We start from the raw sequence: 17,552 nt of genomic DNA on the forward strand, positions 1-17,552 counted from the left end.
TGCTGTTTTTAAAGGTTCCATGACAATTTAAAGTTCTAAAAATATTATATGTAGCCCTTTAAGGAAGTAGTCTGTTTCTTAAAGGATGTTGAAAGAAAGTGATGAAATGTGTTAAAGTAACTTTTAGCAATTTTTAATTGTGAAACAATGTTAATATAACAAAAAAAAATCAGTTCACATTAATTCCCAAGCAACAAGAACTTTTATTGGAAATGTAAGATTTGTTCAGAGGTTATCAATTTAGGGGAAATTGCACTAAGCAGGGTTCAGAATCCTTTAACTATCTTTGTGGTATTCCTATAAAGTCACATAAATAATAACAACTTGTGTTGCATTCTTTTTAAATAAAGATGCCAAGGAAGGAAAAAGAATCATCTCAAAAAGAAGCAACTCTTCTAGCCAAGATGAAGCATCCCAATATTGTAGCTTTCTATGCTTCCCTTCAAGGTATTATTTTGATCTATAGTTATAGGTAGTCCTCTACTTACAATAGTTCATTTAGTCACCATTCTAAGTTACAAGGGCATTAAAAATGTCTTATGACCGTTTCCCCATGATCATGTGATCAAAATTCAAACTCTTAGCAACTCTCATATTTATGACAGTTGCAATTTATGATGGGTCATCTTTTGTGACCTTCTGACAAGCAAAGTCATTGAGGAAGCCAGATTCATTTAACAACCACGTTCCTAACTTAACTGCTACAAATGTGACAAAAAAGGTTGTAAAATGGGGCAAAATTCACCTAACAAATGTCTCACTTAGCAACATAAATTTTGGGCTCAATTGTAGCCATAAGTCAAGGACTACCTGTACTTTGGCTAACTCTTAAAATAGAACAATAAGAACCTCCTTCTAAAATTTCCTCTTTTGAAAGGCACACAAGTACTTTCTGCCAAAAACTTTAAAAAAAACAGATTTTGGAGATTGTTTCTTTGATCTCTAATACCATCTTACTTTATGTTTCATGTATGTATGTATGTATGTATGTATGTATGTATGTATGTATGTATGTATGTATCAGGGATGGGTTCCGGCTGCCACTACTGCCTGTTCAGTCAGGGATGCGCTGAGGTCAAGACGTTCAAGAAGAACTTTAGAGATCACAGGGCAGTTCTATTGACTAAGTAACATTCCAAAGACCTCTCTGGATCTCTCACTTGATGGTGGTTAGCCTTAGGATATGAGTTTCTTTTAGATCAATATATTTGAAATCTTGGGGAAATACTAAATAGTTATGGCTCTGAAAATTATGCATGTGAGCATGTATATTGCGAAATCAAAGTTGCATGTCTCAAATGCAAAATATGCTGTTAGTATTAGCAGCAGGCTTTGCCTTCATATCCTCCCTGTGAGCTTTTCAGTTGCATCATCAGCCAGGATGGGACACAAGATGGACTTTTGATCTAATACAACAGGATTCTCCCTTTGTTTTATGTTGTATTCTTTTTTTAAGTGACTCAAAACCTGTTATTATGTTTTTAGAGAAAAATAACTTGTATATTATGATGGAATATTGCGATGGAGGGGACCTGATGAAGAGAATAAATATGCAATATGGAGTGCTGTTTGATGAGGATAAGGTAAGTCTGTAATTTTAGGAATGTTTTCACTTTATTTATATTCCCTTCACTGTTCATCGCAGCAAAGCATTCAAAATGGAGATCCTGGCTTATATTGTGTTTTATTTATTTATTGTTACCATGTAATTATGTTTTAATAAGTTAGAATTTGGCATAATATATTTAGATAAGCCAAAATTTAGATTCACAATCAATAGAAGAAAATGATACAAATACAGTAGATAAAATCTTGGGCAATGGTGGGTAATTCTAACCTAGTCAGCTCCCAAGATTGCATACTTTCAACATGTGTTTCATTTTTAATAAAATAATGCTGATGAAAGGGTTAAGGCAGTCTTGCCCAACCAGATGCTCTCCAGTAGGATTATCAGCTCCATCTGAAACCAATTCTGATTAGCCAATATCGCATTATAGGAAGAGCATGTGGAGGTATCAAGACTGGAAGTATCTTCACATGTGCTTCCTCTAATGTGATTTATAATATCATGTTTTGTGCAAAAGAATTAATGGATTTAAGGCAAGACTCAAAGCCAGGACAAACTAATATAGCAGCATTTTAGTCTCTAGGGACAAACTTCAAATGGCTAGCTTGGAAAAACAAAACAGTACCACTGAGTGAGAGCTTGCTTAAAATCTTTTGATGTATTCAAGTTTAGCAATCTCAAAAACTCTCAACAATAAAATTTCTCTCTCTTTCTCTACATACACATACACACAGAGATAATATGTTCTAACCTTGAGATCTGAACAACCTATTTTGTCATACTTCTGTATGTATCTACAGTGTTTAAAATAATAAAACAGTTTTTTCATCCCTAAGACTGTATTCTTGAAGAAATTTTAATGTGTTGTGTGAAATACTGATATTTTATCTTTATCTTTAGATCTTGGGTTGGTTCGTGCAAATTGCCTTAGGCCTGAAGCATATACATGACAGAAAGATTCTGCACAGAGACATAAAAACACAGGTAAGTTTGGGAGATAATTTTAGCCTCATCACTGAGACATAAAACACGCATTCCAGTTTTAATTACGGTGTGTTTTGTTTACAGAACATTTTTCTTAGCAGTAATGGAATAACGGCAAAACTGGGAGATTTTGGAATTGCAAGGGTGTTGAACAAGTAAGCATATTTTTATGGACAATGTTATTCCCTTAGTATTAGGTCAAAAATGGATAAGTTTATTCTGCAGATGCTTTAAAATTCCAGTGAAAAGGGCATAGAATTGGTCAGATCTTAACTTTGCAAAATGCCTTAGCCTTATTGAAAAGAAGTGCAGTAAAACTTGGGATTTCATCTGTGAGTTCCTTCTGCTCCCTTTGTACAGGAGAAAAGGAAGTAGAAACAGTGCATTTTCAAACAGTAATTTTCCCATTCTTGTATATTTGAAATCAGGAAACTCTTTAATATGCTCTAAACCAGAAATTGAAATCATGGTTTGAATCTGATTTTTTTAAAACAAAATTGATACTTGTAAATTATTTAGGTCTTGCTATCTCAACCAACCCTTGAATGAATTCACATATAGGGCATTCTAAATAATGGACTGAGTTAAGAATTTTTTGTAATTTCTCTAGATAGCTTCAGTAATCAAATTATTTTCAAAGAAAAAAAAACCTTTTTTGTTTGCTATTTTCTTTAGCACGATGGAATTTGCTAATACCTATGTAGGAACACCATATTACCTATCACCTGAAATCTGTGAAAATAAACCATATAACAATAAAACGTAAGTTTCAGAATATACCTCTATCTTTGTGGAGAGAGACAGAGAGGGATGGTAGAATTGGAAAAATGAGTTTTAAAAAATGTGCAAATTTCATGGTGACTCTGGTTTCAGAAATTGTTAAAAATCTTCTACATTTAATAAATAATCCTGTTTTTATGCAATTATTTGTTTCTTCCAACTTTATTTAATAAGCCTTAATTTGGAGCATGCAGTTCACTGTATAACTCCTCACAAGCCAAGGATCATTTTTGATAGATAATTCATTATACTGCTTTCCAAGTGGCAATTGACCTGTAGTTCTTGAAGGTCTTTTTGAAATGAAAAATAGCAATAAATAAGCAATAGTATTACAAACTGTCTTTGCCTTCAGACTTTTGAACAATTCTCTATAGAATCTACTCTTAAAAGGTCAGCTTTCTTGTGAAGCACACATTAATTTTTTGCAGTTCTAAAATGCCCTATTTATTGGCCCTAATAGCTGCTTTAATAATATTGTCTTTGCAGCCATAACTGGCTTAATTATAACCTTTGAAGAAGTTACCAAAAGCAGGTAGTCTTTCATAACCAAAAGCAGGTAGTCTTTGACTTATATCCATTTTTGAACCTAACATTTTGGTTGTAAGTCATGGTGGTTATTAAGCAGGCCATCACCTGTCTGAACCCTATTTCACTATCTTTTCTGTGGCAGTTATTAAATGAAATCATTATACTTAGTGGGTCAGAAATTGGAAGTAAGTACTGGATACTAACAAAGACTGCTGAAAATTGTGGTCCAGTGACTGTGGCACACTGCAAAAGGCCATAAATTCAAGCCAATTGATAAGTACCCAAAATGCAACATGATCATAGAGGGGATGCAATCGTCAGAACTTCAAAATCAGAGCAACTGTTTGTTAAGCAAGGATGATCTATAATAACAATGTGTTAAAAATAATAAATAGTATAGTATAAACAATACTAAAGAGAATACTAAGAATTAACTTTTTGCATAACCATATAGTTGGTTATAGATGTTTTTTTGCTAGATTACTAAATATTATTTCAATTCCTCTAATAATCTTACTTTCTTTTATAGAGATATATGGTCTCTTGGCTGTGTGTTATATGAGTTGTGTACTTTAAAGCATCCTGTAAGTAAATGGTTATAGTATCATAACCAAATATTTATCAAGATCATTTAGTGACAGCTATTAGAACCATAACTTAAATACAGCCTTTAACATTTTGAACAGTGTAGAAAAATATCAGTTTTATAGTACTAAGACCCACTTGAGTTTTCCTTTTCAGATGGAAAGGAATACTCCATCAAAAAAGTTTCTTGAAATGTCTAAATTTCAGAAGAGAAATAGACAAATTCACAAATGATAGGGCCAATAATTTCTATTAGACATACTGACTACATATGTTTTATTGAAATAATATGCGTCTTGACATAAAATGTTAAGAACAGAACTGTGCTGTGATATTTTTATCTTGTTCTGAGTTTCTTTTAGCACTTTGTTAGCTCCGTAGGAATAAAATAGTGGAATTAGATGGGATTTGGACTGATCAAGAATGGCTTGTATAGTCTTATGATTTGATTGGTAAAATGAAAAGTACACCATAAATTTCAGCATTGTTCATGGTTCATAGGATTCACACCTCACATGGAGACTGCTGGGAATCCCTGTATAAATGGGGCATAGTATCCTTCCCCACTTATTGTGACTGTGATCACATCGTGACTGACTGTAAGCTGAGAGCATATACCGGTCCAGAATCTGATTTTTTTATATATATAAATGATGCTGCACTTCAATGGTAGATGGCCTGGACATTGACATTTGAACATAGATGATTTTAACATTTATATTTTATGGTGTTTTACTAATCTAAATGTATTGCTCGTCCATATGATATGACATGTTAAATAAATAGGAATGGGTAAATCCTTTTCAGTGACCATTTGTGAAATAATCACCTGGGCTCAATATTTTAGATGTGTTTTTAATAGTGGACCTTTTGGGTATAAAGTAGAGAAAAACATACTTTGACTGCTGTTACAATAGTTCTTTTTGATAAGCAGGATGTTAGTTCATAAATAAGTGAAACAGAAAGTATCATAAGTGAGAAATAGTAGATCTGAAATGATCCGATAAATTGGACAGTGCTATTACAAAAAAGATTATTCTGCCATCATTTTTTTTTTGTGTATTTCTGTTTAAATCAAGTTTCGATTTAATATATTGTCTTTATTTTCATGTGATAGTTTGAAGGCAACAATTTGCCCCAACTTATATTGAAGATCTGCAGAGGCCATTTCATTCCTGTGTCTGTGAAATATTCTTCTGATCTGAGATTGTTACTATCCCAGTTGCTTCGAACATCTCCAAGAGATCGCCCTTCTATTAACTCTATTTTTAAAAAAGCCTTTTTGGAGAAGCAGATAAAGAATTATTTGCCACCTGAGGTGAGTATCTCTTTGTGGCTTAGAAAAACAAAATTGCTTAGTCCACTCAAAACCGCTTTATCTGTTAGTTGGTGTTGTTCTTTATCTATTCTTCTGTGGAAGAAGGGTTGGTTTTTTCCCCCTTTTCATTATAAAACAGGCTTCCTCCTGATATTTGGAGGGCTACAAGCATGCTGGCTTTCCAGAAGATGTGAAGAGTAATACTTGCTCCAAGCATTAGGCCAGGATGTTAGTTGAGCCCAAAATAGACGTAATTTTGATGTGAATCTGTTATGGAGTCTTGGTTATTGTTGGCTGGTTATTTTAACTTCGTTTTATATTTTACAATTATAGGTTTATTTTCTATATAACTCTTTTTGTTGATTGCCAGCTGACCAGGGTTATATATGCAAGATGGTTGGCATTATAATTCCCCCAAATACATAGATAAATTCCACTTATATTCAGTTACAAAATAAAAATAGTTGGTATTGCTAGGTTTCCCCAGGACAAAAAATGGCAAGGAAATATGTTTGTTTCTCACTTCATTGAGTTAGAATAAATTAACTTTTGGTACATTTACTTGAAACACACTTGAGGTAGCATAGAAATAAATAATTGCATTCTGTTATATTCTTTTCTAGATCATTGAGGCAGAATTTAGTCATACTGTTATTCACAGGAAAAAATCATCACCTTCATCATCAGGCAAGTGATTGTTTATATTAAAAATAAGAACATTATATTTGACCATATGTATGAAATTTGTTTTACACTGAGATTGATTCTAAGATGGCCACTTTCAAGAAACAAAGAAGTTGTAAAATAAAAATAGCAATAGCATTAGTACTTATATACTGCTCCATAATGCTTTACAGTTCTCTCTGGGCAATTTATAGAATCAGTCTATTGCCCCTAACAATCTGGGTTCTAATTTCACCAACCTCAAAAGGATGGAAAGCTGAGACAACCTTGAGCCAGTCAGGATCAAACTCCTGGCAGTGGGCAGTGTTAACCTGCAATACTGCATTCTAACCACTGCGCCACCACAGCATGCCTTTTTTCATTGAGGAAAATATGGCAGCAGAAATTGAGCAAATATGGATTATAACTTCAAAGTTGTATTTTCCAGATATGTTCCATTGTGCAAGGTAAAATTAATAGGTTCTTCTGATTTATAGGAGAGATGAGGGACACTGAAGAAACTTGGGATTGCTTTAGTCAGGGATGACTCTTTCTTCAAGAAAATTTTATTAAAATAAATCCAGGTCTATGCTTAGTAAATAAATATTATTTAAAAACAAGCAAGTACCAATCTGCAGTTGTTACTGCAATAAGTTGGTTATAATAGTGAGGTTGGAGAGAAAGAAGGGAAAAAATCCCACTGAACAGGTTTTTTTTTCCTTTTCATTCTACAGATAAGTTGATTTTAATGTTGGGGTGGTGTATCCAACAGTATCTGTTGTGATGGTTGTGTCCCTTTTGTTTCTGTTCAGGGATCCTTCCCAGAAAGCAGTTGATGACAATGGCACTACAAAGTTGGGGTGGCAGGAAGAAAACCAGTTGAACCAACTTTTATGTTGGATTTTGGTAGCCTGGAACTTTCCATCTTATATATAGTCAAATCCCTTGTTGTTGTAGAAGTTTGGCCTAAAGATGAATTTGGCTCAGATAAATATTGTGCTGATGCATAACTAAAGACTTCCTTATAAGTTTAAACTGAGCCATTGAACATAACTGGAATTTGATAAATTGGTGAATAGAATAGAATAGAATAGAATAGAATAGAATAGAATAGCTATATATTAACTTCCTAACTTCATACATTATGGGGAAAAATTATTTATAAGAGACCTGATATATTGTGTTAACCAAGTGATTCTCAACACAGTATATGCTGCTGATTTTCAAGGGAACGATGCTTTTTTTCAATTACAAAGCGGAAAGATAACCTACAAGTCTATCCGTCCCTTTCTTAATATTTATTAAATGTAGAATTAATTAGCCAATCCTTATTTAGCTTATTGTTACCTAAATTCCTGAAGGTCAGAAACGAAGACTCCATGATTATCGCTCTCCAAAAATCAAGATGGAAATGCTCCCTAGAAAATTATTGCATAAAAATGAATGCTATTCTCCTTCAAGGATTCAGGATCCAATTATTAAGGTAAAAGTTACCTTTTGTTAAGGTAAGAATTATATATTGCTAATCTTTTACTGGTTGTCATTTCTTAATGACTATTCTGGACATAACTGTTTCAACTCCTCCCCTTGGGACAGCTTTACAGGGCGTTGCATGCAAAAACAACTAGACACAAAGACTGTTTTTCCTCGTGACATCATTCTGCTGAATACCTAATTCCCACAATACTGTCATGTCTAAATGTATTTAGCCATATAGTGTGGCTATATTACTTTTATCCTTCTGTTCCACTACTTTCTCTTATTGGTATCATTATGATGATGATTATTACTTAGTTGCTTTGCATGTAAACTGAGAGCTTAGAAATTCCTTGTGTGTCTAATCCAGAGGTGGGTTCTTACCGGTTTGGACTGGTTCACCCGAATAGGTAGTAACTTGGTGGCCTGCGCCCTGGAACTGGCAGCAACCCAGACCTGCCATGCCCCCGAACTGGCTCTCTTAGTGGTGCCGTAGGCACTGCCATCTTGTTTTTGACTTCTGCACATGCACAGAAGCTTTTTTTAGTACTGCGCATGCACGCATCCCTGAGCGAACCTGCAGTAGCAGCAGCCGGAACCCATCCCTGGTATAATCACACTTGGTCAATAAAGTATTCTATTCAAGTTCTATTCAGTCAGTGATGGTTTAAAATTACATCAGCATTGAATGAATTGTATTTGATTGGTCCTCAAAATTACAGGCACTGCTATGCTCCTGTGCTCACATAATCACAATTCAGATGCCTGGCAGCCTGTCCACATTTATGGCTGCAGGGTGTGCTTCAACTCCTTCCACCTTTCTTTCTTCCCACTGATGCAGCAGGGGTTGCACAGGTAAACCCACCAGTGGCTGGCCAGGTTAGGTGGTCTTAATAGAATGGACCTTATAAATTCATATTAGTTTGGCTTATCATTCTAGTGCCCTGGAGTCCCAAAGTTGACTTTTAGCTGGAGTGAACCTTCTCCCCAACTGCCTCATAAAAGGGGTTTATTTCTCTGCTGCCCAACACTGCTCTGCTGACCCCAAGTGCTCCCTGCTGTGCCCAAGTAAACTTCACTGTATTTTTTCTCCCACTGCTCCTGTGAAGGACGAGGCTTGGCATACCTCATCAAGCAGCAGGAGAAAGAAGATGGCAAAAATCAGCTGGGGCAGCAGTGGACAACAGGTGGGGTGGGGTGCAGAGTAGCCAAAATGACAGAGATGGGTGGGTGGGTGGGAGATTGAAGTGGGGATTAATGCAGCAAAATAGGGGACGTAAGGATGGTATGGTCCTGGCCAAATAGCTGCAATCATTATAAAGGATCAGTGCTTAAATATTTAGCTGAAGGATTAATGCTTAAATCTTAGCAAAGGAGGAGACCGAAAAACAATTTGCTTGTTTTGTTGTTACATTCTGCTTTTGTTGAGCAGGAAACAGCATTTTTATTGACGAGCTCAGTTTCTTTTTATCAGAACAATAGTCAGGCCACACTATTTTATGTAAAATTGATTTCCGTTCACTGGGCTCAGAATGAACCTGTTTTCATAAAATGAATGTCACAAGAGGTAACAGTTCAGCTGTAATCAATATTCAATATTTTGGATTTTAATTTAATTAAATTAAATATTTAAACATTTAATATTTTCAGCCCTTGGGTCCTGCGTTTAAAATATGTGAGAAGCCAGACGTCATTAGAATGTGTGGACATTATGACCATTATTACGTAAAACTGGCAAACTTGCAGAAGAGAGCTTTGGTCCAAGATGATGATCCCTGTATTGGCCAGAGAATGGAACAATATTATAAGCAGAAAGGACAAGAACCACCTCTTCCTCCACCTCATGGGTTGTATTTTTTCCCCTTATATATAGAAACATCTATTGATTTTTGACATGCCCCTTTTCTTTTCTGTTTAGAGTTTTCCATGACTGTTATGTTTTTCAGACCTTCCGAGTATCTTCAGAGACGATTTAATGCTCGGCAAAACAAGTTAAAAGTAGAGAAGCAACTGGTGAGCAATTTCTATAATCAAAGAAAAACAGATGGGAGGAAATGAACTTTGGAAGTCCTATTCTTATTTACTGGTACTAACATGAAATGCTAGTTTAACTAATATCTGCATTTTGATTTTTCTGTTCAATGTAATGAACTCATAAAAATGAAATAAGAGCTTTTTCTAGACAATGCTCTTAACAATAGTAAATTATTTTGCATTTCAATAGGGGCTACGGCCATCATCTGCTGAGTTTTGTCAGCTGCAGAATCAAGAAATGAAGGAAGAACAGCTCAAAGTCTGTAATAATGCTCTTCCTCAAAACAATGAAATGAAAGAACAGGTAGGAGAGCCTGGCCAGAGCATTTGGATATGGGCTGAAGAATCTATAATTGGAATAATAGACCTTTCTACTTTTTTATTACTGGGTTGTAAAGAATATACATATTGTCTTTATAGGTAGTCCTTATCTTACGACCACAACTGAGCCCAAAATGTCTGTTAAGTGAGACATTTGTTAAGTGAAATTTGCCCTTTGTTGCCTCAGTTGTTAAGTGAATTTCTGTAGTTGTTAAGTTAACAACATGGTTGTTAAATGAATCTGGCATCCTCATTGACTTTGCTTGTCAGAAGATTGCAAGAGGGGATCATATGACCCTGGGGCACCGCAACTGTCATAAATATTAGTCAATTGCCAAGTGTCTGAATTTTGATCTCGTGACTGTTTGTGTGCGTGTGTGCTGCAACAGATGTAAATGTGAAAAATGGTCATAACTCATCTTTTTCAGTGCTGTGTAACTGTTGTAAGATGAAGACTACCTGCATTTTATGAAGAGAATAGAAGCTATGTGGTCATCTGTCATAGATGCTGTAGTGAATACTACATAAGCTAGAGATTAGAGTAAAGTACCTCTATGGTAATTTTATTCTACTAATTTGATTCTACTATCTATTCCTATTTTTCTTTCAATGTGTCTTTTTAAGGATGGAGTATTCGAAATTATTTTTATATTATTTAGTTTTAACCAACCAAATGGTACAAATATCTCCTTCAATGGGGGCTATAATACATTTATTTTGCTATTTTTCAATTTGACAATGACCAGGACAAATTATTTTGTCTTGATTGGCAGCTATTTGTAAACTTTCAATATAAGACGCTTTTGAAAATCCCTTCTTTGTCTAAGTAGCATGCCACAGCCTTAGAACTCAGGGAGAAGCGGTATGTATCAAGCTAATGCTGTGTTTAACTAATGCATGGGGTTTTAATATAAAAATAGTAGATGTATAGCATGGCCTGGGAATATATGTGGCCCAGATGCAGAGATGGGAAATTTACAGGGAGCACATTTCGCAGACTGATAAGTTTCTCATGTTTCTAATTGACATCTTGTTTTGCATCTGTGATTAATGTGCTAATTATAGAAACTTTTGCAAACCTCCCCTCATTCATAGACATGCCGTGGCAAAACATTGCAAATCCACCTGATGTCCGTTCCAGAGAGTATTGCATGTTTTCCCTTATAAGATTTTTACATTTACCCTTAATAAAGTGAGTTCTCTTCAAACTGGCTTTTAGCACTTATTTGGAGGGATTCCACAAGAACATAAGAAGTTTTGCTGTTTCAAAGAGCACTCTCTGCAGAGCTATTTGGGGAAGTCACAAGAGGAGATCATGATAGCAATAGCAATAGCAGTTAGACTTATATACCGCTTCATAGGGCTTTCAGCCCTCTCTAAGCGGTTTACAGAGTCAGCATATTGCCCCCCAACAACAATTTGGGTCCTCATTTTACCCACCTCGGAAGGATGGAAGGCTGAGTCAACCCTGAGCCGGTGAGATTTGAACAGCCGAACTGCAGAACTGCAGTCAGCTGAAATAGCCTGCAGTGCTGCATTTAACCACTGTGCCACCTCGGTTACAGTGATAACTTTGTACATTTTAATGTGCAGTTACGTTTGCCATAAGAAAAATTATGTAATCCATAGTAAAGCAATTTTTTTGTTAGGCAACAAAACAGCATATAGGCTTTTAAATTCTCAAGATCTAGCCCACAGGCAAGAGGGTAACAGTATTTTATACCCATATAGTGTCTGCATTTTTTACAGTCTTAGATGGAAGGTTGAATTAGACTAAACATGCATTACAAAGGTACATCTCAAATTAGATCCAAAAATATCTTTAGAAGGGCTATGGGAATAAAGAAACAACCTGTTTGGTTTGGTTCTTAGGGAAAGAGGTTATTTTTATTTTTAACTTTGTTTATATGGATTGTTGTGAGCTAGCTGATATTTTATGAGATGGGCAATTGTACAACTCCTGTAATCAATTAAAAATGGTTCCCTCATTTTTAAAACATTAAAATATCATTTATATTCAATTTATCTTAATCCATAACAAAATACAGTTCCATTTTAAATGAGAAAATTGTACAGAAACTATACAACTATTTATAATTTGAAATGTTACAGGGATTTTAAAAATGGTACAAACCAGATTATAGTGTGCTCACAGTAGAAAATGTAAAAAGCAAGTATGCCTCCATAATACCAATATTCATTTCCTACATGTCTCCATAAAGTTGTAGTTCAATACTTACACTTCTGGGAAGCTAATTCTTTGTGGGATTAGTTTTGAATTAACTTGTATAAGATAGCCTTTTTAATGCATATTTTATTTTATATTAAGAATTGTTTGTAAAGATACATTTTGTTCAAGTCCAATAACTTTATGCAGGAGTATCTGAAGCAGCTTCATGAAATTCGCCAACAGTACCAGAGTGAAGTAAATGAAATTCGTGTTAAAGCAGTTAAGGTACTGTAAAATTCTTTGCACAAAATGGTTGCTTGATGGGCTGTGGAAAGCATTGGAATCCGATGATTTTCAAAGCATATTAGCCCAAACAGCAGATTTTTCTTCAAAGCATTAACAAAAGTTGCAAGACTAGCATAGATGTTTCAAAAGCTGTTCCTGCTGTTTTGAATATGGGTGTGCATGCATAGACAACAACAACTGTGATAAGACTGTACAAAACAGAGTCGCTGTGCATGCATACCCTTGAGATAGCCAGGAACAGTTCTTAGAGCAACTGTTCAAGCCTTGCAAAAGATGTGGCTATTTTAAAGCTCCAAAGAAGATTTATTCAGACTAAAATATAATTTGAAACACTTCTTTCAAATGTAGGGCTAATGTGTACCTCATGGATGGCTGAGGAAGGGTCAAGCGTATTAGATGACAAAATATGTATATGATGTCATTCATATAAATGCTGTAACTTAATTACTCCTGCCAGGATATTTGGATATTATTGCATTTAAATGTTTTATCATTGTGTTTATGTGATTCGGGTGTCATTATGGTTAGTAACAGGTGCTACTGGAATACGGTTGTTATACTTGTTTTTCTGTGATCCTAAGAATCTTTAATGTAATAAATTAAAAAGTTGTCTTCTTAAGTTGAAAAAGACTGAAAGATTCTTGGGAAGAAAACACAAAATAATTTTTCACCTTACATTCATATGGAGGGAGGGATCTCAACTTTTTTTACAGTATCATATTTATGGAAGCTTTGTTTCTGGGTTGCATGGGTAAACTTATCCAGCTTCTAAGAATTCTCTTTTTCATTACCCCCCCCCACACACAAAACCTCCTTTTTAAAGTTCCTAATATCTTAAAAGCAGTTAAACAACCAATTTCCAAAAGTGATTAAGAAAGGAAATATACAAATCTTGTCTCCTTTTGTAGGTGCCAAACCATGGCTTCAGCTATGATGGTATTACCTCATCTCCCAGAGCTTTAAACCCACTGGAGACCACTGTTTTGTGGTCTCCTCATGAGAAGCAAGTGTCTGGAGCACTTATGGGTGATCCAAATCCACTCTTTCTCCAGAAAGAAATTGTGAAAAGTCAGTTCATTCACTGGTTTTTCATCCACTGTGGTAGTCCTTTCTGCCCTCAGCGGAACCATCTTCTGTTTACCATTTCTTCCTTAGAAGTTCCAGAGTTAAAGTTACTTTACATAGTCCTAAATGTAGATTGCTTTAATGCAAATACTCCACAAGTTTAGAAATATATTTGAATATTATTTGGGTGGAAATCCATATTTTAATGTTGTTTTTTGTAATCATTTATTTTTTTTATGGCACAGTAATACTTCATTGGCAGTATTTTCATTTAGAAGAAAGTTTTAATGATTATACTTAAGATCCATCTGCTGAACCTTAAACATGTTATGTTTATGACTGTTGTCTTAAAGGAAAATAAAAACCTAAGGGAAAAAACCTATATTGTGAAACAGGGAAAGAGTGAGGACCAGTCTGTTCCTAATACTAATTATGAAGAAAGAAATGAACCAGGCCAGGTATCAGCACTTTTGGATTTGGTACAACATTTTTTCCCCAGTTTATTGTAGTGTCTTCATTAACGGGATAAGCGCTATTTTTGTTTGAATAAAATAAAAAGTAGAAATAAGTAATTGTAATTTCCACCAGATATACGTATACGTTTAATTTTTTTAAATAGAAAAGTGTACATTTAAGTTCTTAGTTGTACCTTTTTGTCTTTCTGTCTGTCCACCCATCCAAGCTATTATAAAAATATTGCATGTGTCATATACTGGGATAACTCGAAAATACAAGTTTACATCAAAATTAACACAGATTAAGACTGCTAACAGATTCGGAAATAATTGTTAAAAAACTGGTGATTGAAAACAAACCCCTTCCATCTACAGCAAATAATCAGAAATCTACTAGGATAGAGTTGTGTCTTTCTGATGGAGGGGTGACCTTGGCTCCTGTTTAGGCACATGGGCAGATGACATGATGCCACAAGACTGGGCAGACTAAGAATCTTGGATTCTTTTTTCCTACTTTCAGGTTTGGAGGTTAAAGAGTAAAATTAATCTCATACTCCATGTAAAAAGATCCATTCTGTTTGTTTCAACCTTTCAAAATTGGGGAGAAGAGTTCAGGTTTTTAGGATTGCTGTGGGTTGATTAAGCAATGGCACATATTTTATCCCTTAAACATCTGATCACCTGAAACAAGTCAAAAATATTGACTCTTGAGTTTGGGAGGCTTCTGATGCCAAGCATGTAATATTAGGTCATCACATCTATCACACTGCCCGTTCTTGTAATAATAAATCCTGATTTATGCTCTGTCACCCTGTACTAAAGTATTATTAAATGATTCTGTAGAACAGTTTAGCATTAGAAAAGGTCCCTTCTGCCCATCTATTAGTCTTGTTATTGTTTTTGGTTGTCTTTTAACGTATCTTTTTAGTGAAAATAGCCATGTACAATTTGCTTTTTTCTCCTCTTTTCACCCCAGGACATGGAACAAAACTTGAAACAAATTGGACTGCAGAGATGGCAGGTGAAGAACAACCCAGAAGTACAACAGAAAGCAAAGGTTCAATTTATACATATCTACAGTGGTGGGATTCAACCATTTTTACTATCAGTTCTGTCGGCGTGGGGTGGCTTGGTGGGCGTGGCAGGGGAAGTGTACTGTAAAATCTTCATTCCCACCCCACTCCAGGGGAAGAATACTGTAAAATCTCGATTCCCTCCCCACTCCAGGGGAAGGTTACTGCAAAATCCCCATTTCCTCCCGATCAGCTGGGACTTGGGAGGCAGAGAGTAGGTGGGGGCGGGGCCAGTCAGAGGTGGCATTTACCAGTTCTCCGAACTACTCAAAATTTCCTCTACCAGTTCTCCAGAACTGGTCAGAACCTGCTGAATACCACCTCTGCATAGCTGTATATAATAATAATGCCACCTTCGTATGATATCGTTTCAACTGGAATACTAGTATCAGAATCTTTAAACATAAAAGAATGAAGAACAAGGGATCTTTTTCTTTCATTTTGCTATCATGGACATCTCAGCAAAGTAAAGGAATCCCTTGTTTGTTGTCCTTTTTACTTAATTTTCTTCTTCCATCTTCCCAGAGGGAAAAATGACAGCATTTTTTTATGTTGCTATGCTCAATAGCATAAGAGGAATGATCTTTTCTCTCAGTTATATGTTTCTGCATTTTATTTTTCAGGGAGGTGTAAAGTTTCAGGTTAATTTAACAGATGATGCAGCAGATGAAAAAAACATCCAGGAAGAAAATGAGGTATAATTATAATTATAATTACCTATAATTATACAGGTAGTCCTCAATGTACGACCACAATTAACCCTAAAGTTCACTTAACATTTGTAGTTGAATGAGACATTTAAGTGAGCTTTGCCTCATTTTACAACCTTTCCTGCCACAATTGTTAAGTGAATCACTATAGTTGATAAGTTTGTAACCCAGTTGTTAAGTGAATCTGGATTTTCCATTGACTTTGTCAGAAGGTTGCAAAAGGTGATCTCATGACTTTGGGACACGGCAACAGTCATAAGTATGAACCAGTTGTCTAGCATCTTCATTTTGATCACACATGATCATGGAGATGATGCAAAGGTTGTAACCGTGAAAAACAGTCATAACTCTCATTTTTCGGTGCTGTTATAACTTTCAATGGTTACTAAATGAACTGTTGTAAGTCAAGGCTTACCTGTATTTGCATGTAATGATAAGATTGTTAATGACCATCAATCTGTGCATGAAGAATATGACATTCTATGAAATTTCTTTCTTCTCATAAAAATTTGAAGAGAGATTATGTGCTATTTCAGTGAATGTCTCAGTGAAAAGCATATAATAGATGATATAATTTAATTGATATATAATACATGACAAGGTGGCTCAGTGGCTAAGATGCTGAGCTTGTTGATCAGACATATCGGCAGTTCGAATCCCTAGGGCTGCGTAATGGAATGAGCTCCCGTTACTTGTTCCAGCTTCTGCCAATCTAGCAGTTCGAAAGCATGTAAAAATGCAAATAGAAAACTAGGAACCACCTTTGGTGGGAAGATAACAGCGTTCCATGTGCCTTTGGCATTTAGTCATGCCGGCCACATGACCACGGAGACGCCTTCAGACAGCGCTGGCTCTTTAGCTTTGAAATGGTGATAGCAATAGCAATAGCAGTAGACTTATATACCGCTTCATAGGGCTTTCAGCCTTCTCTAAGCGGTTTACAGAGAGTCAGCATATTGCCCCCAACAATCTGGGTCCTCATTTTACCCACCTCGGAAGGATGGAAGGCTGAGTCAACCCTGAGCCGGTGAGATTTGAACCGCTGAACTGCTGATCTAGCAGTAGCCTGCAGTGCTGCATTTAACCACTGCGCCACCTTGGCTGATGAGCACAGCCCCCTAGAGACGGGAATGACTAGCATGCATGTGGAAGGGGAACTTTTACCTTTACATTTATTTGGTGACTTCATTTGTCTGGTTCTGATATTATTTCAGTGCTTTTGCTTAAAAAAAAACAACCAAGAATGTAAGTTAATTTTTTCAAAACAGATTTTTGTGTATGTTTGATTTCAGCAGCATGATGAACTTAATGAAACACTGACTTTTGAACATGGGGAAAACCTTAAGAAAAAACTGGAGGAGGAATTATGGCATTGGAGGATGGGTATGCTTCTTGAAATTATTAACATTGTTATCGGTCAGATAAAATCACTGGGATCTACTCGCAGTTAGACTCCAACTATGTTGATTTTCAGTAGATGACTGTGGCCCAGTCTTTTTTGATTATTTGGGCTTGGT

General features: G+C 35.6%; 1 protein-coding gene across 7 annotated transcripts in view; it reads left to right on the top strand.

Moving 5' to 3' along the window:
* The window catches only part of NEK5 (NIMA related kinase 5), a 28,507-nt gene that overhangs the window by 1,587 nt on the left and 9,368 nt on the right, over window positions 1-17,552 (top strand). For 4 of the 7 annotated variants that reach the window (XM_087716943.1, XM_087716946.1, XM_087716944.1 and 1 more), the window contains exons 3-19: window positions 351-447; window positions 1,486-1,583; window positions 2,468-2,551; window positions 2,636-2,706; window positions 3,227-3,313; window positions 4,389-4,443; window positions 5,562-5,762; window positions 6,386-6,449; window positions 7,787-7,908; window positions 9,552-9,748; window positions 9,848-9,914; window positions 10,126-10,239; window positions 12,616-12,711; window positions 14,151-14,255; window positions 15,229-15,309; window positions 15,949-16,020; window positions 17,328-17,418. In XM_087716943.1, the coding sequence (XP_087573069.1) occupies window positions 351-447; window positions 1,486-1,583; window positions 2,468-2,551; window positions 2,636-2,706; window positions 3,227-3,313; window positions 4,389-4,443; window positions 5,562-5,762; window positions 6,386-6,449; window positions 7,787-7,908; window positions 9,552-9,748; window positions 9,848-9,914; window positions 10,126-10,239; window positions 12,616-12,711; window positions 14,151-14,255; window positions 15,229-15,309; window positions 15,949-16,020; window positions 17,328-17,418 (1,702 nt within the window). The remainder of the gene's footprint in view (window positions 1-350; window positions 448-1,485; window positions 1,584-2,467; window positions 2,552-2,635; window positions 2,707-3,226; window positions 3,314-4,388; window positions 4,444-5,561; window positions 5,763-6,385; window positions 6,450-7,786; window positions 7,909-9,551; window positions 9,749-9,847; window positions 9,915-10,125; window positions 10,240-12,615; window positions 12,712-14,150; window positions 14,256-15,228; window positions 15,310-15,948; window positions 16,021-17,327; window positions 17,419-17,552) is intronic. The other 3 variants (XM_087716945.1, XM_087716947.1, XM_087716948.1) reach the window with 2 other exon arrangements.

The sequence above is a fragment of the Thamnophis sirtalis genome, unplaced genomic scaffold (genome assembly GCF_051295495.1).
Source record: "Thamnophis sirtalis isolate CommonGarterSnake01/CBP01778 unplaced genomic scaffold, rThaSir2_p1.2 scaffold_5, whole genome shotgun sequence".
NCBI classification, from domain to species: Eukaryota; Metazoa; Chordata; class Lepidosauria; order Squamata; family Natricidae; genus Thamnophis; species Thamnophis sirtalis.